Source organism: Tuber melanosporum, assembly GCF_000151645.1.
Source record: "Tuber melanosporum whole genome shotgun sequence assembly, scaffold_5, strain Mel28".
Taxonomy (NCBI): domain Eukaryota; kingdom Fungi; phylum Ascomycota; class Pezizomycetes; order Pezizales; family Tuberaceae; genus Tuber; species Tuber melanosporum.
The window spans coordinates 490228-515977 of record NW_003299095.1 but is presented as its reverse complement, the minus strand read 5'-3'; the positions used below and the strand labels follow the sequence as shown (position 1 = coordinate 515977).

The following is a 25750-nucleotide window of genomic DNA, read 5'->3' as shown; positions in this document are numbered from 1 at the left end:
GAGTTATCCTGTTTTGAGCTCGTCTTCTACAGCGGCGCGAACATACAATACTCAAGATGGGGGAAAAAAGCAAAGAAAAAACCCGCTCACTTTACTGTACCGGTACCGTACTCGAGTACCACACCCGAGTGACAACCAATGAAGCTGCAGCGAGAAAAAGAATCTTGAATAGAGAGAGAGAGAAAAAACAAAGCAAATAACCTCCCTCGCTTATGCCATAACTGCCATGTCCCCCGACTTGCCGGTACTGGTACTTGTACAGGTTAGCCAACTCGAAGCCACGATTTGTTTTGGGAGAAAACCAGCTCAAGGGCAACAAGGGGTTGTGTGTGGTCCAATGGGATGAAGAGCAGCTTTGGTTGACTGGCAACCTCGCGTGCAAAACTTGCTCATTTGCGCTCATCGCCTTGGCGGGTAAGGTTGTACTCTTACAAGGTTTTTAGGGTTACCGAGTACGGTATCTTACTGTGCAACGGCCGTGCTGTTTGATAGAGGGATAAGTTGGGGGAGTGGGGGAGTGGGGGGGGGGGAGGTGGTATGATATGCTGTGTTTGACTGGTTTTTACAATAATATAATATTATTAGGGTATCTCCCAGAGTTGCCTTGGCTTTGGGAATGCGGTATTGTGGGTTTTTTTATGATAGGAGGATGAAGTTTCGGGATCTTTACGATGCTGGTGATGGTTGCGGATAACAATCACAAGTATTGCTGCTATCATACGTCGGATACTAACCTGCACTTGCCGTCTTACGAACGTTGAACTTCCAACAAAACCCGTGGGTGATATGACCAGGCAAAGTTGCTTTTTTGCTCTACCTCTTCTTTGATATAGGAAGATTCTCCTCCGTCGGAGAATGGCGGGGACACACTGGGCAAAAGCCATAAGTTGAATTGAGCAAGTTTCCCCGCCCTCTTTCCTATTCCCCCCCCCCCCCTACAGTGCACATACCGGTATCATACCTGTACCCCATCCCCACGAGTCCCTGGGATGTCATATGGGGCTGGAATTAAGGTTGTGAAAAATTTCAATCCATGTATGATAATTATTATGAAAAGAAAAAAGAAAGAGAAAAAGACTATCATACTTTTCCCCTTCGCCCTGAACAAGTACTTAAATATCGAGTGTGCCCCCCCCCTCCCGTAAGTCTTCTTCACTTTCACCGCCAACTAGAGCTCTTGCACTTCCTAGCTAGCTAGTCAACTTCGATTCCCCCGCGTTCTTGTCAATCAACACACACACGCACGGAATAATCTAGCTCCAAGTCTTCGATAATTCACAATGCGATTCCTCTCCTTCCTCCTCGGCGCCGCCGTCTCCGTCTCGACTGTTTCTGCGCATTTCGCAGTTACTTATCCGTACTGGCGCGGGGACAGTTATGCCACTCAATGGACTTATCCATGTATGCTCACCTTGTACTCGAGCCTTTTCGGGTTTTGATACTGACTGGGAGGTGGGTTTCTAGGCGGTGGTGTGAACCAGTCCGTCTCCGACTCAAACCGTACCGCCTGGCCACTCGACGGAGGGTCACTGGTCTTCACACCGACCCATGACAACGCTCAGACTTACGTCAACTTGGGCGTGGGGAATAATGTCACGAGACTCAACGTCACCCTCGTCCCCCCCTTCAACCAAACCGGTAACGGGACCTTTTGCTTCCCGAAAATCTCCATCCCGTCCGGCCTGGGTATCGGGGAGGGCACCAATGCTAGTATTCAGGTTATCCAGTTGTCTCACAATGGTGGAGCTTTGTACAACGTATGTCGAATTGCCGGAAACTTTCAGGGTGGACGTGAGTGAAGTGGCTAACGGAGGGTATGTAGTGCGCGGACATCACCTTCAGGAAGGACGCTCCGGGGCCTCCCACGGGAATGTGTGTTAATTCCACTGGTGTTGGCGCTGAACCTCTCGGATCCGATGATGATGTAGCACCTAAGTCGAGCAGTCAAGGAGATCAAGGAAGTCAAGGAAATCAAGGAAATTCTTCCAGTAGTGGGGACACCTCCAAAAAAAGTGGAGCTTCGAAGACTACTGTTGGCATGCTGAGCGCTGCTGGTCTCTTCGTTGCGGGACTTGCGTTGTTTTAATAGTGGTTTCTTTATCTTCCTTTCCGGGGCGTTTAAATAATATCCAGTTCTGAGATTGTATTTTTTTAAATTTTTTTCCCCTCTTGGTATTTTTCTATGATGCGGTGGATGTATAAATACATGATGGGGAATGTGAATTGACGGTTACAGCTCAGACTGCCATAATAACCATCTGATTGGTTTCGCAATGCGACAATGTTGTTAGAAGTACTTTTCTAGCGACATCATTTAGCGATGAGACCCGGGGGTCTAAGCTGCAGCGAGCCGCTTCTTCGGTTTCGTGTATTTTGTCCACTTGTGCCTCCGTTCTTCATATCCTGCGTCCGGCCCAGTGTGCGCTATGTCCGTGTTAGGAGATGTTTCCAGAAATAGTGCTGGAGATCATAATTTCTTACACTCATAAAGACAGCTCGCGCAATAAATATCATTCTCACACCCGGAGCACTTATATTCTGCATCGTCGTTACATATACCTAAACGCAACATCAGCAACCTAAAACTGCTACATCGCTGCTAAATGCATCACTCACAGCACCATGTGTCAGTCTCATCATCCCCAGGCTTCGCAGCCATGAGATGTGGCTTCGGTTTAACCCCGGGCTCGGCCTTGGGCACCGTAGGTAGCTCAAGCCCTCCCAGAGCTTCAAACCGTTTAAACAAGGACTCATCTACCTCCGGAGCAGCCTCCCCCGGCTCAGCAGGCCCTGGAGGTGAGGGAGGTTCAGGTGGTGTCGTTATTCCATTTGCCCTTTCGAAATCTATCTCGTCACGTATTCGTTGTAGAATATCAGCTTCTTCCTCCTCCTCCGTAGTGGCTACGGGGCGCAGAGTATCCGAATGAAGCCAGTCAGGGGGAACCGACAGGTCCTCCGGCAGTGCATTTTTAGCGCCATTGACGTCTTTTGGCGCTTTGGGGGGAGAGGGTATATATGCTTTAGCTTCCGCCAGGAGAAGATCTACTTCGTCCATCTCCTCGTGCGAATCTTCACCGGTATCCCAGAACTCTTGGTTAGAGGATAAGGCGTTGAATATTTCTTGTGTCTGAATCGCCATTTAGTGTCTGCCCCCGGCTTGGAAATGCAGGGGGTGGATGGGCTTTAACCTTTGATTCGGATAAAATGTCTTCATATTCTTTCTTCAGTTCTTTAACCGACGATGATTTGGCAGAACTTGGAGTAAGCCTCATCTTCTCAAACCGGGCTGTGAGTTCATCGTTCACTTCGGTCTTGGGAGTTTTGGGTGGTGAGCTCGAGGTTTGCGGGATAGTGGTGGCCGGCGTAAGAGAGCTACTAAAGCTACTTCGGTAGTTCAGTATGCTATCTTCTAGTGAACTTGGAGACAACAATGCGCTCGACAGGGGACTATAATTACCGAGTCTCATACTCGTTCCGCAGTGCGGCTAACCTACGAGCCAAATAATCATCCATAGCTTTTTTGATAGTTCAACGTTACCCTGTGACAAATTTGGAGCTATCGTACCACCACCAGCTATCATAGCTTCAGAAAGGCAGGGTAACCGATCCAGGCAGGGAACCAAAGTTCTACGATATCATCATCAGTTTTGGGTGTCGACCATTACCCGGCCACCGGCTCCCTCCACGTGATGCAGAATAGTCGCGTCTCCTCGGTTGCAACTGTCGAGTGACAGCATTGGCATACATAAAAGGGGGAAAACTTTATGGCCATGAAGATTTCCTTCGACTCCCTCGTCAGCGGTTTCGCCGCTGGGTGCTCAATTAATAGAGATAATTTCTCTTTCGCTGCCATGGATAGTAATTTGGTTTCACTAAATTCCTTACCTTCCGCGAATTCCTTGCTAGCCTCGCTCGTTGCTGTTGTTTTTTCGTTCTTCGCTCTCTGGTATTGGAGGGATTTGAAATTTGCTGCAGTTTCTTATACAGTGCCAGTTCCGGAAGAGTGCAAGGAGGGATGGAAGGGTGAGGTTCTTGCAGAGCCTTCCATTCGGGTATGATTATTGTGATTTCAGTGAGTTGTATGACAGTACTGATAATGGATATTCCAAACAGAGTGAGTCGGATTACAATATTCAATGTTACTGTCCGGCCACTGGACGATTGCTTGGAAGGGCCAGGCCGGCATACCCTGAGGATATCGATAAGGCGATCGCAAAGTCGGCGGCAGCGCAGAAAGAATGGGCAAAGACGTCTTTCGAAGAAAGAAAGAAGGTTCTGAGGTCACTTCTTAAGTATGCAGTTGCATCCGGGCGCTGGGAGGTAGCCGTCTAATGTTTCCTAGATATATTCTCGCCAACCAGGATACAATTATCACCGCTGCTTGTCTCGACTCTGGAAAAACTCGCATTGACGCCGCCCTCGGAGAGATTTTGGTTGTCGTTGAAAAAATCAAGTGGGTTCTGAACAACGGGGAGCAAGCATTGAGGCCGGAGGGGAGGGGCGTCTCCTGGCCATTGATGTGTTATAAAAAGGCGGAAGTGAGATATGAACCTTTGGGAGTTGTTTGTGCTTGTGTCTCTTGGAAGTGAGTAGATCTTTCGTCATATCAATTGTGGTACGCTAACTTTAGTTTTCATAGTTATCCTGTAAGATTTCCCTTTCAAATATCCTTATCATGCAGGGCAAATATGGACTCTGACAGATCAATAGTTTCACAATCTCCTTTGCCCTATGATTAGTTCTATATTCGCAGGAAATGGAATCGTTGGTGAGTTACGAGATGGAGCTTGAACATATTTATGTAAACAAGGGTATTTGTGCTGACGGTTGGCGTAGTTAAGGGAAGTGAAAACACAGCCTGGAGTTCTGGTTACTTTGTTTCCACAATTAAAGGTGCTCTTTCTGCTTGTGGTCATAACCCAGACCTTGTTCAGGTAAGTATGAAGCAATCATGGAAGGCGGGGTTAAACTGATAAAGACCAAATAGTCTATCACATGCTGGCCAGAAGTTGCCCCTCACCTCACCTCTCATCCTGGAATCGCTCATATCACTTTCATTGGATCCCGCCCGGTTGCCCACCATGTGGCTGCATCCGCTTCTAAATCATTGACCCCTTTGTGTATTGAATTGGGTGGTAAAGACGCGGCCATCGTTCTTGACGACGTTCCGAACGTTAAAGCGTTATCCTCAGTACTTATGCGTGGTGTTTTCCAGAGCGCTGCTCAGAACTGCATTGGGATTGAAAGGATTGTGGTCCTCCCAAAAGTGTACTCGAAACTCGTCGAAATACTTGAAGAAAGGATCAAGAAAATCCGACTAGGATCTGTCCTTGACGGTGATGAAGTCGATTGTGGTGCCATGGTTTCTGCGGCTGGGTTTGACAAACTGGAGTCCTGGATTGAGGACGCTGTCAAAAAAGGCGCTAGATGCTTGGTTGGTGGTAAAAGACTGATTCACCCAAAATACCCCCAGGGTCATTATTTCTCACCCACGCTCCTTGTTGACGTAACCGAGGATATGCCAATCGCTCAAAACGAAACTTTCGCCCCTATATGCGTTCTCATGAGAGCTAAGGATGTTACGCATGCCATTCACCTAGCAAACTCGACTGAGTACGGCCTTGGTGGCTCAGTTTTTGGAAGGAACAAACGAGATCTCGATCGTGTTGTGAGAGAATTTAAGAGCGGCATGGTGTCTGTCAATGATTTTGGAGTATATTATCTGAACCAGTCATTGCCCTTTGGGGGAGTGAGAGGGTCTGGATATGGTAGGTTCGCTGGTGTGGAGGGTATGAGAGCAATCTGCAATGTTAAGGCGGTTTGTGAAGATCGGTTCCCCCGATTGATCAACACTGCTATTCCCCCAGTTGTTGATTACCCAATAAGAGACGGTAACAGAGGTTGGCAATTCACCAAAGGTAAGAACGCGTGCGTCTAGAGTAGTGCTTGTAATCCAATTGGATATCGTTCACTAACGTACGTGTTGTGTAGGGTTGATCGAGCTAGCATACGGGGAAAGCTGGTGGAGAGTTGCGGGCGGTTTGTGGAAACTGCTCACGAATATGTAAACATGTGTTGGGCCTTACATACAAGTTATAGTCTTTCGTCCCGACAACTTACCAGTACTGTTTTTGTAATATTTTTTGTGCGCCAAAGGATGTCTTTGTTTCTTTGAATGTGTGATACTGGTATGGTATTTGCGCTTGCATCGCGGGGTTCAATTTGGTGGTTAGAGGAAGTTGATATCATTTATCCTAACGCAATTGCCAAAATAAATAATAGCTATCAAGTTGCCATCCTGTATCGAACGCCGCAGCACCTAAGATACCAATGCTGTTGCGGTACGGGATCAAAGCTCAGAGGGTGTGCCACGATGCGCTGTATAAACAACTCAGACCCCAGATGCTCATATGTGCTAAGAGTGCTTACTATGCTATAAAGCGGGGAAAGTCATAACAGAAATCTTGGAACGAATGAGTATAATTCGGTGGACTTCTGTACTATATGATACGAGTAGACATACTGGTATTACTGTGTGATCATGAAAAGGTTTGGACCACTGGTGTCTACATTAACCACGAAGACCTGCACCAAGGATCTGATCAGGGCCCGTACTGAAAATTTGCGCGGTAACGCGTAAGCGAAAGAATGGCATGAGTTTAGCCCCTTGATGTGGTCGCTGACAACGGGGCTCAGCTCCCAAACAAGTTGTGACCCCGTTTCCAGAAAACAATCCTTTTGTCCCTATAAGTACTAGTACCGTATCATACATCCCCAACTCTTGGCTGTCCAACAAGAAACCCCTTGTCTACTTTAGAAAGGAATCTTTGTCATTCCATCCACCCATTCTCAACACCAAATTACGCAACTCCTCGCTCCTTCTTCTACTCCGCTGTTCGCTCGTCCTGAATTCTAGCCCTTCCCTACCGAAAGAACTTTTCATCTCTGTCTCCACCAATTTTATCTTACCATTTTTTTTCCCTTTTCCACAGTACTGCGTGCTGCCATTCCTTTTCTCTATCAGACCCCCGATAGGCATCTTCACGCCATGAGTTCAGCAAGACTAGCCTTCAATTCGGCCAGACAACGCTCGTTTATAGCGTCATCAGGTAATTGCCCATTCCGAACAGCCTGAACCTTTAGTTTACGATTGCTGACCCATATAGCTCGGCGCACTTGCCTTCGATCGCCACCCGGGTTATGTTCTCGTAAAGGTCTTCTGCATTCTCAAATTGCCCGATATCAATCAGCTATCATCATCCTTGCTTCTCAGAGGCATCTGAGTACCGATACAGCAACAACTGGAGTCGGCGGTCCTATCATTCCTCCCCCGGGTTTCGACCCCAAAAAAGCCAGCAAGCCAGTTCCCCGTGAGGCAACTATCGCAAAACCCTCACCGAAACCGGAAACCGTGGTTGCCCCCGACAATAGTGGTGCCGAAGCCCCCACGTTAGAGAAGGATCCAAAAACTACACAAACCGAGAACTCGATTGCTATCGCTACGGCTAACGAGGGTGGCGTTGAGAAGAAAAAGGAGGAAAAGAAAGCTACTATTTGGCAGAAGGTTAAGCATGGCGTGCAACATTTCTGGGATGGAACAAAGCTATTGGGTGCGGAGATAAAGATTTCTTCAAACTTGGCTTTGAAGATGGCTGCGGGGTATGAGTTGAGTCGTCGTGAACGTCGTCAGGTAAGGATTTTGAATCGTTTACCCCAACATGCCGTGTCTGAAACCGGTGTCATAGCTCGAGCGAACAGTCAAAGATTTGGGCCGTCTTGTCCCCTTCTCGGTCTTTATTATCGTTCCTGCTGGTGAACTCTTCCTGCCGGTCGCTCTTAAAGTCTTTCCCAATCTTCTACCGAGTACCTACGAAGATCAGAAGGCGAAGGATTTGAAGTCTAGCAAGCTCCGATCCACCAGGCGGGACGTATCCGATTTCCTCCGCAAGACTTTGCGGGAGAGTGGTATCCCGTTCAGTGCCAAGACCAGGCAGCGGGAGGAATTCACGCAGTTCTTCAAGAAGGTGGCTAAACTTTGAGACATCTAGCTCTACGAGTATCTACTAATTATTATGTAGATCCGATCAAGCGGCGAACCCCCCAGCCGGGAAGATGTCATCAAAGTTTGTAAGATCTTCAGGGACGATGTTACTTTGGACAATCTTTCAAGGCCCCAGTTGGTCGGAATGTGCCGATACATGAATCTCAATACTTTCGGAACCGATGCTATGTTACGCTATAATATCAGGCACAAAATGCGGCAGATTAAGCGGGACGACCGTGCCATCTCCTACGAAGGAGTGGATTCGCTTTCGGTTCCTGAGCTTCAAACTGCGTGCGCTTCCCGTGGTATCCGCACCCATGGCGTCAGCCCCGGCCGCCTACGAGATGATCTCAACACCTGGCTCGAACTTAGATTGAAGCACGGTCTTCCGTCTACGTTGTTGGTATTGTCAAATGCATTTATGTATGCCCAGGGCAAGGAGAGCGAGATTGATTCTCAGTTTGACGCGCTTGTTTCAGTACTCAGCAGCATTCCCGAGGAGCTCTACCACGAGATTGAGCTCGAGGTCAACACCCTTGAGGGAGCCGCAACTAATAAGCAGAGACTTGAAGTATTGAGGGAGCAGCAAGAGCTCATTGAGGAAGAGAACGAACAGAGCTCCGAGTCTGCTTCTGAAGCCTCTAAGAAGGCCTCGAAGGATGATCAAAATATTGACGAGAAGGAGGCGTCCATTCTTGATGCCTCCGAGGGCGGGGTCGAAGCCAAAGGACCCCAAATAGTTACCGAGAAAGTTGCGAGCCCGGAGGGTAAGGGGAAGAAGGAAACTTAAAGGGCCAGGATGGGGGGATGGGAAAAATATTCCACACTCTCCGCCCGGTCTGGGCGGTGCTTGCTTTGCCGGGGAGGTTTATATTATCTTTTTTTTTTGTTTTGTTTTGCTTTCCTTACCTTACATTACAGGTTACCATATTAGATCGGAAACAGGGTCAGGGGTTTGTGTTGATAGACTACTACTGCTGCTGTTGCAATTGCTATTTTCTCATCTCTGTGAGGGAGGGCCGAAACTTTGAGGCATAGGAATTCTGTATTACCAACTTGTGTAGTCGTGTCTCCTAAGTCCTCGTACTGTCCATGGCAAAAACATCTCAACTATACCGTCTCTTTAATTTCAAGTTTCCCATTACATTTGTGGGACAATAATAGCTAGGTTGTAAGCCAACCTGCCGGTATATCTCCAGACAAAAGTTTATAATATTATGTAGTATCTTAATTTGTTAGCATTAAATATTTCTAGTTTTCTGTGACCTCCGATTGGCAAGGATTCGCCAGGATTGGACAATAGAATGATTTCTGGACTTCCCATCATGATCTACTAATCCACCGAGCTATTATGATACCTATAAATTTGTGTTGCCAACTACGGTGCTTTGGATCGTTGTGCTGTCGCCAGCCATTGTGCGAGAACTCATCAGACACGACCGTACATTGGAGCAAAGTAACGCAGATAATTCGAACGAGCAGTCGCGCGAGAAGAAATATATTCCACCCAATACTACTTGCGCCAGTCCAGTCCACCCTATCCGCCACCACCGGAGCCATGATGACACCTTAAGGTATCATACCGGCGCAGCACCTCTCCCCCCGAACCCCTCCATCACAGCCGCCACACCCCTCCGCTTGGCAATCAAGTCCTCGAGTCCGCGCTGCTCGGAGCGCAAGGCGAGGAACTCCTTCGCGCGCGTGAATTCCCGGTCCGTGGGTTCGGTGGTCGTGTCGGTGTGGGGTGAATTTACGAGGGCGAGGGCATCGGATGTGTTCTAAAAGAGGAAGGGTTTTGGTTTGTCAGAGCCGAATAGGAAGGAAGAAGATAATGGGACAAGAAGGGGGGGGGGGGCGGTACGAGTGTTTTCAAAGATGTTAGGTCTGCTAGGAGTTCTGCTAGGAGGACCATTGTTTGGGGTGATGGTTGGTTGGATTATTTGGCGACTGAGTGTGAATGTGAAGGGGGTGCTCTCTTGAGGTTGTGGCTGGTATGATAAGTTATGATAGAGGAAGATGCATTGAGATCATGTGATTGGAGACGGTCTTGGCAGGGGAGGTTGGCTGGGTTGGGGCTCTGCCGGCGAACTCGGCCTTTGAAAGTCTATTCGAGCACTCGTACAGTACCGTAAAATCTCTTAAAATTCGGTATCGCTCAACGCGGCCGGATCTCGGGAAATAGTTAAGCGAGGTATGACTAACTCAGCGAGTGACTGTCTGTGATCAGGAAATTAAGTTCTGAATCCTTGCAATATCAAACTGTGATCTGCGCCTCAACTAAATCATAGTGCAGGCTCATTGTATTCCAGAAATTGCGACATCTGGACACAGTTCTGAGTCTACTGTAAAGATATTATGACTCTTATAAAGAGAGAGTAGATGGAAAAGGAGTTTAGGTCTGAATACGAGAACATTCAGGAGAGTACCGTAAAAACCTGCTGTATCCACTATCAGGAATCGGGACTTGGCGACTGTTCACAGGGGTGTGTATGCTAGTGCCAAGAGACCAAGTAACCGGCCATAATGCTGAAATGTGAAAATAGTACAGACTCAATCAAACTAAACATGAGTCAGGATGTATCATATAAAATTAAGATAAAACCAAAAGAGTTAAGAAGATATTTGCAGACTTACTTGAACCATAAGATGACTGGAATACAATATTGTAGGGGGAATAAGGAGCCAGTCTGATGTTCGTGACTTAATATTGTAAAATAGGTATTAGTAGCGGTAAGTAAGAAGAGAAAAGGAAATATGAAAGGAAGGGTAAGGAGAGTAGGAAGGAGGAATACCAGCAATTCGGAGGAAAGAATGTCACCAATTTAAAAGCTAAAGCAGCGCCATTGTAGTCCAAAAGCAAAGCAAATTGAAGACCGAATTCTTACTCTATATGATCTAAAGCCAAACAGATAGCCAGAACGAACATATAGTCAATTGCAGAAAATCAGAGTCCTTACATTCCTCGAGCACCACAAAATTCCTCTCCCCCACAATAGTGAATATAGCAAGCCCACACAATATAAAGCATCCAAGTTCTACCAAATTCCACAAAGAACTATTAGTAACTGGGTATGAAAAAGGAAGAGGATTGAGTGATTTGGGAAGAAGTTACTAGTAAAGGGGGAGGAGGGATTGGGTTATGTGGAAATAGTATTCTGGCAGGAATTGGAGGACCAGTTATATAGTAACTTTATTGAACGAAGAAAAGCTGGCCGAACCATACAGTAGGTGTGGTTTTGGGTACGCTCACAGTTTTAATTTCATGTCCTATATCTGAACGTGAGTTCAGCAATCTTTCAGTTCAGTAATAGGTGGTTTCGGCAGTTTCTAAGTTACCATCACATTAGTCTACGAAGTATCACGAAGAAGGTGTAAAAGCTCCCAGCTGATTACGAGATACTTATCGTTAATTGGCTGTGATTTAATTGCCGAAATTCTCAGCCCCAACAGAATGTATTTTGAGAGGTTGCTGTGGAGTACCTAGTGGGCTGATACAAGTTGTTGAACATTTGCAATTTGGATGAAACACTGATATAGTTCAAGTACTTGCAGGGGAAGACATATAATCATATCGGAGAAAAAAGCGATTTAGGTAAAGGAGAGCAGGTCTGGGTGGGACAAAAGACAGGCTAGCTTAGTTCTGTATATATTTACCAATGGGGTATTATAAGTACCACCTATAGTAGTATTTCATAGAACTGGAAAACGGCTTGATGTAGAGAAACTATACTATCATTCAGATATTTTAGTAAAGTATAATCTGACAGCCTATATGAATGATTCTCTTTTCGAAAATTATATTACAAAGCATCTGATTCCTGTACTCAGAGGACACCCAACCTATTTTACCCTCGATCTAATAGGGTCTCATCAGACTTCCACAGTTCTCCAACTCCTCTGCAACAAGAATATTACCCTCTTCTTATTTCCCACTGGATGTACGAGTTTCATCCAGCCCAACGATGTCTCAGTAAATAAGCCCTTTAAGGAGTTAATGCGAGATCTTACTAACGAGAAAATCTTTGAGTTGGAGTCAGTAGAGGACTTTGAAAAATGGAGAGTGGAAGATAGCAGGGTCATGACTACTCACTGTGTAGGCGAAACATTCAACTAGTTCCATTCTTCAAAAAGTCATGTAATTAAAACCTCTTTTCGCAAATTAGGATTATTGCTTCCAATTAATAGAAGCTAGGATAACAAGTTAGACATATAGGAGTTTACAAACTTGGAAATTAGGAATTGGAAGGAGGATTTGGCCTCATTAGATGAGAGGGTAGAGGTACCCGAGGAGGGAGATTGTAACGATCCCTTCTTTAGATAGTTAGTTCTTGGCGACGGGGAACAATACTTATCTTTTCTGTCTTCTTCTTTCTTTATCTTATGATAGCTCTAGGCCTCTGCCTACGTTACCGATAGTACAAGACCTTTGTCTTCTATCGGAAAGGCCTATCGTAAGCTTTCTCTAACTCGTCTTCGTGACGAGCGCTTCTTGGCGTAATGATAATGTTGCAATAAAGATAAAGATCGTAAAGGTGTTTTATATTCGTTAAACTAATAAGTAGGAAAAGTACTTAGAATAAAGCATGAAGAACCTATCTTCCTCGGCCGCATCAGCCTCCTTATATAGTATTCTTCCCGCCTGTAGTCATGTGACCTAAAGTGGTCACATGTGCGAAACCAAATCATAACAAACTAGTCATGTGACCAAAGTGATCACATGCTCAAAACCCATGACCTTATAGCGAGGTCATGTACAAAGCTCATAAACCAATCATAACGCAATAAACAAGTGATATGACTCGACTGAGTCATATGGGCGAAACCCCTGACCTCATAATGAGGTCATGTGCAAAACATAAATCATATGCGCAAGGCTTACCTGCAAGGCATACTCTCTAGGCATACTTGTCAGGCGCACGTCCCATGACTCATACTTGAGCCATGTGCGAAAGCATCACAAATCCCACACATAACAAATCATATAACCCTAATGAGTTATATGTGTGAAACAATAACGTACCTGTGACTCATAACTATGCGTCACGTGAAAACCCTTTTCTCGCTAAGCCACATTCGTGACAGAGATAATAGTGTAGCATTTATTGAAACTGAAAACTAATACTAATACAATAATATTTATTATATAGTAGTTCCTATAATGTGTTTGCAAGGTGCTAATCACGTTATCAGTAATAGATACGATAGTTGGCAGGTGGCCGGCTCTTCCAGAGAGGAGGCGAGAGCTGAGAATTAAAGGAGGCTTCGAGGGTGTACTGAGGAACAAAGAAGTAACCGTTCAACCAAGTATATTGAAATAATTTCTATCAAAGTCTCCCTTTTCTATCGTAGAAACAGGCGGTCTATAAATACCAAAATCTGTTCATGTCTAGCATGAACGAAACTAATCAAAGGTATTAATCGATATACTCTGGTAAAACTAATTAAGTATCAAAGCGATACTTAAAACAAAACATAAAACAAAACCAAGTATCAAATGATACTTAAAACAAACCAAGTATCAAAGCGATACTTAAAACAACATAAAACAAAACCAAGTATCAAACAATACTTAAAACAAACCAAGTATCAAACGATACTTAAAACACACCAAGTATCAAAGCGATACTTAAAACAAAACATAAAACAAAACCAAGTATCAAACAATACTTAAAACAAACCAAGTATCAAACGATACTTAAAACACACCAAGTATCAAAGCGATACTTAAAACAAAACATAAAACAAAACCAAGTATCAAACAATACTTAAAACAAACCAAGTATCAAAACGATACTTAAAACAAAACATAAAACAAAACCAATAACCGAGTACCCATATTAGTTACAGTTCTTCTAACAGGATTCTAGGAAAACAGTTATGGATCCTAAGAAAAGTACAAACAAAGGAAGGAGTATAAATATAATCTCAAAAGACTCTAGGAGAAGTGAAGTCTTCTGGTTACCAAGATTTAGGGTACCAGGAGTATCCACTGTAGTTGCTCTTAATTCTAACAGTAAGACTGACATTGAAAAAAGCAAATTTCGGTATCACGGACCATCACTCAATTTCTTGACACTATTATACACATCCCCTTACATAACTTCCAAGCTCCCATCCCCAGTAGTGGATACAGAGGGTTTTTACGGTACACTAATATAGAAGAAGTCATAATATGTTAGGCGAAGATAACCTGATAAACTTCAGAGTTGTCTAAGCCAATCAAAATTTGTTTTCGTAGTCAGATATTGTCTAGGCAGACTCAGACTTCAATTGTTTCGTTTATAACTACTAAGAGTGACATAAAAATAGGTAAAGTAGAATTGAATTATAAAGAAAATATTATATTGTTAAGGTCTCTTCTCTATTGCTTGATGATGTCTAAAGCTTGAGAGGTACTTCAATATTTATATTCCCCATCTATGTGTTCACATACTACATCTATTTATTATACAACTATGTACCTCTCTGATTATAACTTGCAATGTCCAGTATTCTTAAAAGGGGCAAATACTTGGAGACCCTGAAAATCACAAGACTCTTCTTCGGCAATTACAATATAACTAACTAGGAATAATACTGTTCCCAATAGTAGTTATCAGATCATTAAAGTCTTTAGACTTATGGCCTAGTTTTCAAGTTGAACTGAGTTGGCCTCAATTGTCTCTGTAATTGATGAAATGATCAGTTTCGTCTGTGGATTGCATCTGCAAAGATAGTTGTAATTGCAATCTTTTTAGGTCACCTGACTTCAATCCTTTATAACTCCTTACTCAACAGATAGATATCTTTCAGAGGACTTCCTACTAATTCGCAGAAAGCTATTCTACTAGATTGATAAATATTCCCTCAGTTGGCAACCCTTGGTTGCTCTGGGTAACAGGGTTTCAATTGCTGTTGTAGTATTAAGAGTTATACCTTCAGCTACAATGTGTTCGAAAACCTAGTTGTAACACTCTATGAAGTCCATTGGCTTCTAGGATAGTGTTCCTTGAAGTTCCAGACTCTTCTGATTATTGTAAGGTAGGTGTGAATGTATTGGTCTCGTTGCGATCTTATACCATTCGATACTATCTCTTCGTACAAAAACATCCTGTTACCTATGGTCTATACTAAAATTATTACATCTTTGAAGTCTAGTAACCTTGTGAGTAGTTGATGGATTTACTCCATTCTACTTCTTAGACCTAGCTGAAGGACCCCTCTCATATACTCTGCGTACAGGATCTAGTTGGAGTGACAGTAGTGACATATATGGCATTATTCTGACCCCTTCAAATCTGTAGCATTATAGTCACAGGACATAACTGAGATTGATATGTATGATGACGTGTGGGCCTCGTAAGTGGGGTGGAGGGGGGTGTTAGAGATCAGGGATTCCAATTCTGAGTATGATTATCCTACTTAGAGTGATTCCTAGGTATCGGATCCTGGTATTCCTAATATAATAGAAGAAGATAGCAGTCATTGGAAGTAATTTGAGAGATATCAGGAGACGAACTGATGTTCCAATCAGTATATAATAGTATCTAATGTAATTAATTTGTAAAAGTTCAAGTTAGTAAAGCAATTCAAGCTTCTCGTAATCCGTATCTTTCTCAACTGATTTATACCTTTCTGTAAGTTAGATAAAGCACTTGAGAACGTTTCCTTTTCCAGTATGAGATTCTAATAGTCAATGACAGAGATATTCAACAAAATATCAGTAATTCAAACAGCCAGAAAGTGAAGAGGACTTAAAGTGAAATTTATCAGTGAGTGTATACTGACTGAACACCATATAAACTCAATAATCCATCCCAAGAGAACCTTTAGCCAAAAAACAAAAGATACCTGTACTAGTATTTCTCAAACACCACCTAATTGCTAAGAAGCAGGCAGACCACTTCTGGAATTCAATGTAAAAGGAAGCTGTAGTGATCTATAAGATACAGCTGTAAACAATTAGTGAATGGGTCAATAAAAGGTCTTCTATTGAGAAAGTTGGAATCAACTCACATGCTAGTGCCTGAGAGGGCAGTACAGAATCTCGCTGTGGGTGGCCCACATTGAAGTGAAGACTATAGGATGACTTTTTGGAGTTAAGACAACAAGGAAGAATAGTAAGACGGAGGTGGTTTCAGGTACAAGCTAAATTTAGATTTCAAGAGCTTTTTTCAGTACTCAATCCCGAAGGCTTCCAATTCAGTCACAGATAGTTTCAAGGATTCCTTGGATGATATAAAATTAGCTTATGATGTATAAAGAAAAAGCCCAGAAAGTATCTACTGAATACCAGTCTCTCATTAATTAACTCCGGTTCAACCGCCGGAATTTGCAGCCCCATTGTAGGATATTTTTGGATATCGTTCTTCAGCATCCAGCTGGCCGATTTGAGGAGTCTAATATTTGCATCCTTGATGAAACTCCAATTCCATTGGAGTATCTAAAAGGAAAGACCTACGATATCATTGGTCAGAAAACAATTTGGGCCAAAGCAGGACAAAATGGGTAGGATAAGAGGCAGGTCTCATTAGTACTTTGTATCTTTGCAGATAGAGTGCCAAGAGTACCACCAATAGTAATTTTTCATTTAAAGGGGGAGCAGTTAGGTAGAGAGTAGGACAGCTATCATCCTGGAGTTGAAGTAGAATTCAACAAAAAAGCGTGTATGAATGATGGCTTGTTTTTACACTGTATTGAAGAGCAGTTAGTTCCAGTATTAGGAGGATGACCAACACTATTTATGATTGATCTCATGGGATCTTACAAAAACTCCAGCTGTTCTTGAAAAGCTACATGTATATAATATTATGTCTTCTTTTATCCCTGACGGGTGCACTAGTTTAGTTTAGCCACTTGATGTCTCGGTCAATAAGCATCTAAAAGAAAAAATGCGAGAGCTTATTGACCATGCAATCTTCGAAGCTGAGAGTGTAGACACCTTTCAGAAGTGGAGCGTCGGCTACCGGCATATCCTAATAACCTCCTGTATTGGCGATACTTTCTATCGATTTCATATCGAAGAAGCTGATATTATTTGACGAGTATTCTAAAGGGTTGGATTGTTACTTACTATTGATAGAAGTTGTGATTCAGGATTAGATATTAAGGGATTTTCAGGTATACAGATTGGGAATTGGCAGACAGAGCCTGAGTTTACCAATGAGGTTGGCTCTATTTCAGAGATTAATGATAACAATCAGAGTATCGAATTTGTAGATAGTACAGAACTCTTATAACCTAATGTATATTGTAATTTACCATTCTATCTTAGCTATTCTAGTACTACAAGCAATTGGAAATATCAAACAAGAGTCCCATTCAGCAGTTGGTGTTGTTTCTGTCTTCTGTGCTACTTGTTGTTGAGAATTTGGGACATGCTGTTTTCGTCATCGTGGATCACTAACTCCAATTAGTTAGGCCTGATCCAGACTAACTGCTTTCAGCTTCCACTGCAGATCACAGTGATACCGAATCGAAAGGGATTTTACGGTACTCGTACTCTTACTGTATGCATCAAAACCTAACAGAGTTAGTTAGTCCTGCATGAGGCCGTTATTGCACAGAAGATCCGCACGATGCCCAAGGCAGCGGAAGAAGAAGGGAAAAAAACAAGCAACTGGTACAGTACTCGTACTCCCGGTAGTTATGTTATATGCGAACAGTCGCAGCCCTTATTTTTGCCGTGCTCTTTTACTACGGTATAATATCGAAACTCCCCAGCCCAACATGCCCAAATTGCCTTTGTGCTTTTTCGGTCTCCAGAGCGTCCGCTGAGGGAAACCGGTTTCTCGTCAATTTATATCATACGGGCGCTGGGTAAGGAGAAGTATAGTAATGTATGATAGGGGTGTGATCAATGGTATGGGATAACTTACCGTGCGCAGGAGGAATGGTCCTCAAGAGCACACCATAGGGAGAGAAGGTGTCCAAAGACAGGCGAAGAGTGTAGGATGCTGTCTACACCACAGTAGATACTTACAGATGGTGGGGTGCAGGGTGGGAGGGGGGAATTACTGATAGGGATGTTCCCGATTATATCATATAATATTATAATGATTTCTTGACAGGGTGGATAGAGGGTGTAGGGAAATGTGGGGGAATTGATTGATGGGGGTAATGGCGGTTATGATTGTAGGTATGATATCAAGAAATCTTAGGAGGAACTAAAAAACTGGGTAGTCTCGGGTGGGGACTGTGAATAATTATTGTTTGTGTCTACGAGTAGAGGCCCCCCGATATCTTTCGATGTTTTTTTTCCTTCCGACGGAACCCAAAGATTCTGCACTCGTTACATACCTTCCGGCCATTTTCCTGACCTGGAAAAAATGAAGAAAAGCGATTGTAAGTTAACCGCTCCCGCGTGCCAAATTCACACGAAATGATATAGGGAGTATCGCTTCCCTCAACTCCTCTAAATTCGAATCCCCCCTACCGCATTCGTATTGTATCTTATTGTATTGTATGCTATACTACCTTGCCTCCCGAAACCTACATTCCTCCCGAGTGAGATCCCATGACTACTGATTTCTTCCACTCCGACGACACATGACAAGAAACACACCAGGAGGATAACACACTCTCCGGAACACCGACAGCAATCGCGAAAAGTACGTACAATTCATATCAGCGGGCTACGGTCTATCATCCGTGAAAAACCCAGCGCAACCCCACTCCCGCCGTCAGCCTCCCATCTACCCTCTTCCACCAAAATAGAGCCCACGCAGGCAATACAAATCTTTCCACACCGGAACCAAGAGTATTTGATGAAAAACGAAATGCGAGGTGCATAAAAACTTCGCTAACAAGCCTCACCAAGTTACAAATCATAGTGCACCTAGTCGCTCGAGCCCTAGTCGGAATTCCTTTATTGCTGTCTCAATATCCTCGTAATCCAGTGCACTAATCGCCCATCTCGCGTGCTTCTGAGCCCGGAGGATATCCTCTTCAGTCGGCTCATGTTTTTTCATGACTGGTCGGGGCGGTGTTGGAGTCGGTAACTGCTGGGCTGGGACTGGTGGTTGAGAGTAGTAACTTGCGGGTTGGTTGATATTGTAGTTGTATCCTTGGGGCGCTGCCGGGGGCGCTGCGTCGGGTGCAGGTGGATAATGAATGTTTAGTGAGTGCTGGGAATGCATTTCTGGGAATCCGGTATTCGCAGCACTCATTGTTGATGGGGAGAGACTTGGTGCGCTAGGCTCGTGGACAATGGGTACCTGTGGAAAGAATTCGCTGGAAATATCAGACATGTGTATCTGCGGCAACGCGGGTGATGGGGCCTGAGACATTGGACGTGCCGGAGGGGGAGGAGTGAGGATTGACGGGGATTCAGAGTGGTGGAATGGCTCGGGTCCCTGCTCCCCTGGTCGTGGCGAAGGCGCTTGTCCAGGTTCTTGTGGGGTCGGGAGAGAAACTACAGGAGTCGGTGCAGAAGGGGGCAGCAATGATGGGACTTCGTCCTCAACCGTTGGAGGTGGAGGAAATGAAGTGTGGGCTTCCGGGGCTCCCATCGGTTCAGGCGTGCTCGGGTTGGGATCCTGGCCAAGGTTGATAGCTTTCAAAATCCGTGCGGCATGGAACTTGGCAAATCTGATCTTTTGTTGAATCTGCTCCTGTCAGCACCCCCCGCCACCTAACTGTGGAGTGTTATTGCGTAGCAAACCTCGGCTTCCGGTTCCGCAAAGATCCTGACAAGCTCTAGAAAGCATACCGCCGCTAACAGCGTATCCGCTGTCGTACTTCCCACCCCTTGTTAGCCCAGGGGCAACAGCCAAGTCGGACAGGCAATACTCGTACACACCTAGTAGCCTTCCCAGCAGCAACAACTCCCGCCCCGTTCTCGAATATCTTTAACGCAAAGTTCTCTACGTACGCCTGTGCCGCTACATCATCGCCAATAATATCCTTATCCTTCAACTCTTCCTTGCGCTACTCTCATTAGTACCATTCCCAAAATGCTGGTAAGGGGCGGGAAAATACCCTCTCCAGTTCGTCCATTAAATCAGCTGTCCATGTCGTACACGCGGCACTAGTCTGGTGTAAACGATTTGCGAGGACCTGCTTGACGGACCAGAAGTAGCCTGCGTTTCCGCTCCTCCTCCTGTCAGTAACGTCTAGTTTTTTCGAATTCGCGGGGGGGGGGGGTGGCAACAGTAATAAGCAATAACCGGATCAACACTCCTTAATTGATTCCCGCGGCGGACAAACTGCTTGATCGATTTCATCTCCGGTGGCGGCTCGCGCACAGGACCCAACTCGCTGGCCATGGTGAATTAATCTACAGAAATGGTATCGTGATTGTTGGTAGGACGGGGGAAGCCGTGATGGGACAGAGGCGTTGTCGATGAGTTATGGAAGCTCATGGGATGTTTGTGGTTGGGCTGATATGATGTAATTAAGGGCTGGTGGTTGGCTCGCTTGGTTCGCTCATCGATAAGCGCGGGGCACTCGCGGGGATCAAAGCCAACAAAGAGGGAGAGTGATCCCAGAACTGAGTTAACATCACTCGTGAATCTAGCATCACATAACTCATTAAGTAGAGCACTCACGGTATGGTGCAGCACAGGAAATAAAAGGGTTGGAGGTATAGAAATTGGTCAAGCAAGCAGGAAGCTTTCATCCCCTGATGCCCCACCATCCAACTTGATAGACTACCCGAGTGCGATTCCCATGCATGAGAATAGATACCAGTACAAGTACGAGTACAACATAGTCTAACGCCACCTCCCCATAGCTATCGACCCCTCGATCTATCATATTCAACCTTGACTTGACTCAACTCAACCCCTTATCTCGTCAAGTTCACTTCAATATATCCGCCCTACACACCATGGCCGTAGCTCCAAAATTCGCAGCTCATGTCCTGGGCAGTGTCGCACATCCCGTTCACACTCTCGAGATCTGTACGTAAAAGTCCCAACTGCCCAACCACCCCATCCCTCCCGGGCTCAGAGTTAACACCAGCCACAAAGATCTCGACTACGTCTGCCCGGTAAGTTCCCCCCCCGAGTACTACCATCATTGGGGTCAAAGATCTAGCTCTCATACACGGCCCCCCATATCCCAGTTTTCTGCAAAACTCTTCAAGCGAGTGTACAACGACGTGAAACCAATTATCGACTCTAAATTCCCCAACAAAGTCCAAGTAAGTGAGCCCCTTCAAAGCTCAACCCCCCCGTTTCCTCGCCATACCAACTCCAGCATTAAGCAACCAGAGCTAATACCAAGATAAGATCATCTTCAGACAACAGGTCCAGCCATGGCATCCTAGTTCCACGCTCAGTGAGTGATTCCCGAGGGGGGGACCGCCAGTAGTACTATCTTACGAGATGGTGAAAGCTAACATGTCCTGAAAAGCCCACGAGGCAGCGCTCGCCGTGGAACGAGTCCACCCGGGTTCCTTTTGGAAGTACTCTGCTGTTCGCAACACTAGTTCCCCAGCCTCAACATAACCCATGGCATATCCTACAATGCTAACTCATATCAATAAACCCAACCCTCCAGGCCATCTTCGAGAACCAGGTCGACTTCTTCGACGTCAACGTCGTTAACGAAACAAGAAACGCGGTATGCGCCCTCCCCGACCCCCCATACCAGGATCCCTCCTCTCCCGGTAGCCTGCTCGGGCTAACAGCAAACTACCATGCCAACAAAGACTTACAAGCGTCTCTCTGCCCTGGCTGCTCCCCTGGGTGTTGACGAGCAACAAGTCTACAGACTCTTGGCGGTCGCCGACAAGCCCGTCAACGGCGCATATAACTCCGGTAACCAGGTCACGAACGACTTGAAGCTGCACGTCAAAGCCGCGAGGTTGGTTGGTGTGCACGTTAGCCCTACCGTCATCTTTGACGGGATTATGGATAATTCGATTTCGTCCGGCTGGGATGTTGACCAGTGGGGGGAGTGGTTGGTGAAGAATGTTGTTTGAGCGGCGGTGATCCACACAACGTACCGTGGTGTATAAGGCCTGGAGCGGTGATGGTTGGAGTAGGCACCTGTGCTAGTCTGCTCGGATTGCATGGCCACAACTCCGATCTGTTGATAGCACACATCTCAATTGATGGAATAATATACAACTCACCCATTAAAACATTTTGAAATCTTGTACTCGTAAAACCCACTTTGATATAATCATGTACGGTACCCAGAGGGGTAAAAGGAGCCCTTCTCCGTCCGATTGAAAAGCAAACCCACTAATAGAGAACATAAGGAAGCGAGTGATAGTGCCGCCGCTGCCCAAGCTGTCGTGCAAAAGAGAACGAGAATGAGAAAAAAATTGAAAGGAAGAAAAGGGAATAGATTAACGCGAAGAGAAAAGAGAGGCAGGCATGAAAAGAGCCAAATGACAAAAACACCCTCTATTCCTCCCTGCACTAAAATAAAAAAAAACCCTTGTCGCAACTATGAGAAAAACTGGCTTTTCTGAAAACTCTCAATACTAATGTCCTCCGGCTTCGTGTCCTTCAACAATTCCCCTGCGATCTCACTTGTCATTGTCTGTGTTCGACTTTCATCCCCTGCGGTGATCTGTTTGGCTGCTCCCTCTTTCCGTGCGATAATCTCCAGGTACGGGCTCGGCAGGTATCCAACCCGTGAATCCCTAGCCCGGCATTTCCACCACTGCGAGGGGTTACCCATAGGATCTGCCTTGCTTAAGACGGCAACCAAGTCGCCCTTCTTGACCTCTAACTCAACCCCGTTATTCTGCTCCGGTGTAAAGTCGAACGTGACACGGCAAAATTCCAACTTTGTAGGATCCATCTGCGCCGCCACGTCGCCCTCTGGGATCGTGCCCATAATCTTCTTCCTTTCCTCCTCCCGACGGGCGAGAGATCGGATGAGTTTACCCATCAGGTATGGCAAGCCGAAGACGGCAAATACAAAGAACAGGAATGGCTTCTTGGATGGGCGGGAAGAACCTTTTCCCCCACGACTATCAAAGGCAGCGAAATTGCTTGCAGTCAACTCGCCGGCTGACGCTGGCAGTGGACGGCCGGTCACCTTTGCCACGGCAATGCGTGCCCATCGCATCATTGTAAAAATACCTAAGATTGACCCGAGAGTGTTCCGAAGGTTGCCAAATTGCTCGGCGACCTGGACCATTGCTACCATCCCAATAGGTGTCAGCACAGCCGCGTGATAACTGTACCCTATCGCCCAGGACCCTTATATACGTACCAAAGAATGAGGAATGAGTGGCCATATACGTCGACTCGAGCATCTGCGCGAAACCTCCAAACGCTCCGACGATACTCTCAATCATTTGAAATGTAGCAGCAGTACTGCTTTCCATCCCACGTGCAAAGCTATTCGGGTCATTCGGATCGCCAGGCATCCCTCCAAAGCCTCCGTATCCCCCGAAACCACCCATCCCCCCGTACATACCCCCACCGTATCCACCGAATCGCGAGTACGGTGACATTCCAGCTCCATAAGAGCCGTATCCACCCCCGAGGCCGCCGCCGAGACCATAACCTGGTCTATTGTAGGCGGAGTAAGCTCCTGCAGCGGTTGTTGTTGCTCCCAGTCGGTTCGTAGTCATGGCACCAGTAAGAGCTGATGGTCGAGCAGGGAGTGAGGGTGGTGCGGAGAGTGTAGCCCCTGGCGCCGCCATCGCAGGCGCTGCAGTAGTCGCTGGAGCTGGCGGGGGGACAGGGGCCGCTGCTGTAGTAGACATTATACTCAATGATGATGATCCGAGAGCTGGTAAAGCGGAATAGTGAGCGAAAGGGCTAGCGCAAGCTGATAGGACGAGAAAGAAAAGAGAAAAAAAAATAACAATGCAGACCCGCGTAACGTGAGATACGTCGATGAACACAAAGGGTGAGAGGAGAGAAGGAGGGAGGGAGGGAAAAAGAAAGAAAAAACTTACAAGACTGTTGCAGACCGTTAACTTCCCACGGCTTGGGAGGAGAAATCTGGGACATGGTCTGGTGGTGGTGAAGCAGGGGCGAATAGAACCCAACGGGAGGTTGGCGATGGGTAGCCAAGGATTGGTGTGCAAGGTCACTGGATTACCACCACGTCGCTCCACTCTCAATTTCTGCCTGCAATAACCGAGCAACGGGACTCGTAGGATGAATAAAAGGGATATATATATATAAATCCGATAGGGAAGGAGCGATAGAAGAAAGTATGAAGAACAGACTATCCAATGAGTTAGGGAGGGGAGTAGAAAAGATGAGATTGAGGGTGGGTGGGAGGTATGATAGTCTGTTCGACTTATTGTGGCGGAACCTCGGGCAGTCGGTTGGCCACAGTTGAGGTCAAACCCGCCTTTACGCATGTGCCATTGCAGCGGGGGGAGAAAGAAAACGACTATCATACTCGAGTATCGTATCAACTACAATATCAAATTTTTGCACAGTACCATACTATCCCGACCGAGTTGAGATTGGACACTTTGGAAGTGGAATTGCCACCTCAAAGGCCACTCTATTGTGAAAGATTCCCGGACAATGGGGGAAAAATATTTCGCAACATCACAATTCTCCTTACTCCTCGGAATTTAGACCTGCTACCTTTTCCTTTTGATAGAATCAGTGGAGGAGTGCCTGCTATCTGATTATGATACCAATTGTTTTCCTTTGGAGATAGCTTACCATAGCTTGCTCTGGGCATCAGGGGGTATAGTATTATCAAGAATACGAGTGCAATACCGTAGAATCTCAAATAATTGAACCTGGGGCTAGGGGGTTGAAATAAGGTCTGAAACCGGGAAGAACGGAAATTAGAGTAAGAGTAGTTCTTTTGAGAGGAAAAAAAAATTACAAATAATACTAATAATAAAGTTCAACACTGGTGTAAAAAAAAAACACTGGTTCCAGACACAAAGCACTCTCAGAAGCTCCCCATAATGCTTTATATCTCAAACCAGTTACAAAACCCTATTGATCATATGCTATTAGCTATCAAATTTGAGTACTATCATATTGGGCTCAACTATCAATACCAGCCAGTTCAATAATACTGATAACTCCAACAAGGTCTGAGGTTGCAACTTTTTTTTAAAATATTGGAAGACAACCTTTCATGCTGGAGAAAGAAAGAGAAGGAAGGGAAATATGAAGTTCAGCAGATGGAGCAGCAACGTGCAGAGGAAGGAGGACGGTAGTGGAAATAGTGTCAAGATCACTCCTCAATTGCTCCTTGGATATAGTCATTCTACAAGTAACAAGTTTTAAGGTAAAAGTAATATCTGTAATTACTTACAGTCACTCAGTAGAAGTGTTCGTAAAACCAGTCTCGGATGGCTAAGCTGCCTCACCAAAATGCCACCTTTCAATGAAGTGAAAAGTTGATTGTGACTGTTCACCCCATCGCGACTGTGACCATTCACAAATCTACACCCACTGAAGCCTCCTTTACCTAATTAATTAATTTATTTATTTCCTCTACCTTTTTTACCAATGGTTAAGTGCTCTGGAAATACGAAGTATACTGCAAAAAAAATACCCCCACCTAAAACCACCGGGAGAGAAATGAGCCTTGTAGAGAAGGGCATGATAATTGCCTTTTTCTACTACCTCTGGAACATTGTCTTGGTGGCTTAAATTATTAGACGCCCATAGACAACAGTTAAGAGCTTTCTTGTCTGGGCACGTAAACACCAATCTCTTGAAAATCTCCCTCACCCCGGTCGTACCCCCATTTTGAGTGGTCAACAGCGTCGCATAATTATACAGGCAGCCAAGTGCAACCGGAAAATGACCAGATGCTCCTTCAGGG

The 25750-nt window shown here is 45.4% G+C and overlaps 7 protein-coding genes; 4 read left to right on the top strand and 3 right to left on the bottom strand.

Moving 5' to 3' along the window:
- Positions 1 to 1280: 1280 nt before the first annotated feature.
- GSTUM_00008733001 (uncharacterized protein) lies at positions 1281 to 1935 on the top strand (the record flags this gene model as incomplete). Its single annotated transcript, XM_002840236.1, has 4 exons — positions 1281 to 1401; positions 1465 to 1757; positions 1823 to 1872; positions 1929 to 1935. 4 exons carry the CDS (start codon positions 1281 to 1283, stop codon positions 1933 to 1935), a joined length of 471 nt encoding a protein of 156 aa, XP_002840282.1.
- Positions 1936 to 2244: 309 nt separating this feature from the next.
- GSTUM_00008732001 (uncharacterized protein) lies at positions 2245 to 3513 on the bottom strand (the record flags this gene model as incomplete). XM_002840235.2 has 5 exons in its annotated part: positions 2245 to 2424; positions 2482 to 2559; positions 2617 to 3127; positions 3189 to 3384; positions 3458 to 3513. 5 exons carry the CDS (start codon positions 3511 to 3513, stop codon positions 2336 to 2338), a joined length of 930 nt encoding a protein of 309 aa, XP_002840281.1. The 3' UTR covers positions 2245 to 2335.
- A 251-nt stretch (positions 3514 to 3764) lies between these two features.
- Positions 3765 to 5938, top strand: GSTUM_00008731001 (uncharacterized protein; the record flags this gene model as incomplete). The annotated part of the gene is made up of 9 exons (XM_002840234.1): positions 3765 to 3858; positions 3988 to 4052; positions 4114 to 4292; positions 4343 to 4502; positions 4561 to 4585; positions 4703 to 4709; positions 4740 to 4768; positions 4837 to 4934; positions 4988 to 5938. 9 exons carry the CDS (start codon positions 3765 to 3767, stop codon positions 5936 to 5938), a joined length of 1608 nt encoding a protein of 535 aa, XP_002840280.1.
- A 903-nt stretch (positions 5939 to 6841) lies between these two features.
- On the top strand, positions 6842 to 8834 carry GSTUM_00008730001 (uncharacterized protein; the record flags this gene model as incomplete). XM_002840233.2 has 4 exons in its annotated part: positions 6842 to 7109; positions 7167 to 7690; positions 7746 to 8024; positions 8079 to 8834. The coding sequence occupies exons 1-4, from the start codon at positions 7049 to 7051 to the stop codon at positions 8832 to 8834; spliced, it is 1620 nt and encodes a 539-aa protein (XP_002840279.1). The 5' UTR covers positions 6842 to 7048.
- Positions 8835 to 18462: 9628 nt separating this feature from the next.
- Positions 18463 to 20394, bottom strand: GSTUM_00008728001 (uncharacterized protein). XM_002840232.2 has 6 exons: positions 20231 to 20394; positions 20175 to 20200; positions 20003 to 20103; positions 19824 to 19951; positions 19686 to 19761; positions 18463 to 19629 (listed from the first exon to the last, which is right to left on the bottom strand). Exons 1-6 carry the CDS (start codon positions 20287 to 20289, stop codon positions 18850 to 18852), a joined length of 1170 nt encoding a protein of 389 aa, XP_002840278.1. The 5' UTR covers positions 20290 to 20394; the 3' UTR covers positions 18463 to 18849.
- A 402-nt stretch (positions 20395 to 20796) lies between these two features.
- GSTUM_00008727001 (uncharacterized protein) lies at positions 20797 to 22101 on the top strand. XM_002840231.2 has 7 exons: positions 20797 to 20925; positions 20995 to 21014; positions 21090 to 21167; positions 21256 to 21304; positions 21380 to 21441; positions 21527 to 21589; positions 21678 to 22101. Exons 1-7 carry the CDS (start codon positions 20853 to 20855, stop codon positions 21948 to 21950), a joined length of 618 nt encoding a protein of 205 aa, XP_002840277.1. The 5' UTR covers positions 20797 to 20852; the 3' UTR covers positions 21951 to 22101.
- A 26-nt stretch (positions 22102 to 22127) lies between these two features.
- Positions 22128 to 24181, bottom strand: GSTUM_00008726001 (uncharacterized protein). XM_002840230.2 has 3 exons: positions 23895 to 24181; positions 23201 to 23725; positions 22128 to 23127 (listed from the first exon to the last, which is right to left on the bottom strand). The coding sequence occupies exons 1-3, from the start codon at positions 23947 to 23949 to the stop codon at positions 22424 to 22426; spliced, it is 1284 nt and encodes a 427-aa protein (XP_002840276.1). The 5' UTR covers positions 23950 to 24181; the 3' UTR covers positions 22128 to 22423.
- Between the last annotated feature and the right edge of the window lie 1569 nt (positions 24182 to 25750).

Bases quoted from the DNA above. Each gene is read 5' to 3' on its own strand.
- GSTUM_00008726001 (XM_002840230.2), bottom strand. From the start codon at position 23,949: ATGTCCCAGATTTCTCCTCCCAAGCCGTGGGAAGTTAACGGTCTGCAA. The intron at 23,726-23,894 runs GTAAGTTTTTTC...CCGCTTTACCAG, and splicing joins TAACGGTCTGCAACAGTCTT to CTCTCGGATCATCATCATTG. The intron at 23,128-23,200 runs GTACGTATATAA...TTGGGATGGTAG, and splicing joins CACTCATTCCTCATTCTTTG to CAATGGTCCAGGTCGCCGAG.
- GSTUM_00008728001 (XM_002840232.2), bottom strand. From the start codon at position 20,289: ATGGCCAGCGAGTTGGGTCCTGTGCGCGAGCCGCCACCGGAGATGAAA. The intron at 20,201-20,230 runs GTTTGTCCGCCG...TCAATTAAGGAG, and splicing joins GAGATGAAATCGATCAAGCA to TGTTGATCCGGTTATTGCTT. The intron at 19,762-19,823 runs GTGTGTACGAGT...AGGGGTGGGAAG, and splicing joins GCTGCTGGGAAGGCTACTAG to TACGACAGCGGATACGCTGT.
- GSTUM_00008727001 (XM_002840231.2), top strand. From the start codon at position 20,853: ATGGCCGTAGCTCCAAAATTCGCAGCTCATGTCCTGGGCAGTGTCGCA. The intron at 21,442-21,526 runs GTTCGCAACACT...CCAACCCTCCAG, and splicing joins CCTTTTGGAAGTACTCTGCT to GCCATCTTCGAGAACCAGGT. The intron at 21,590-21,677 runs GTATGCGCCCTC...ATGCCAACAAAG, and splicing joins TTAACGAAACAAGAAACGCG to ACTTACAAGCGTCTCTCTGC.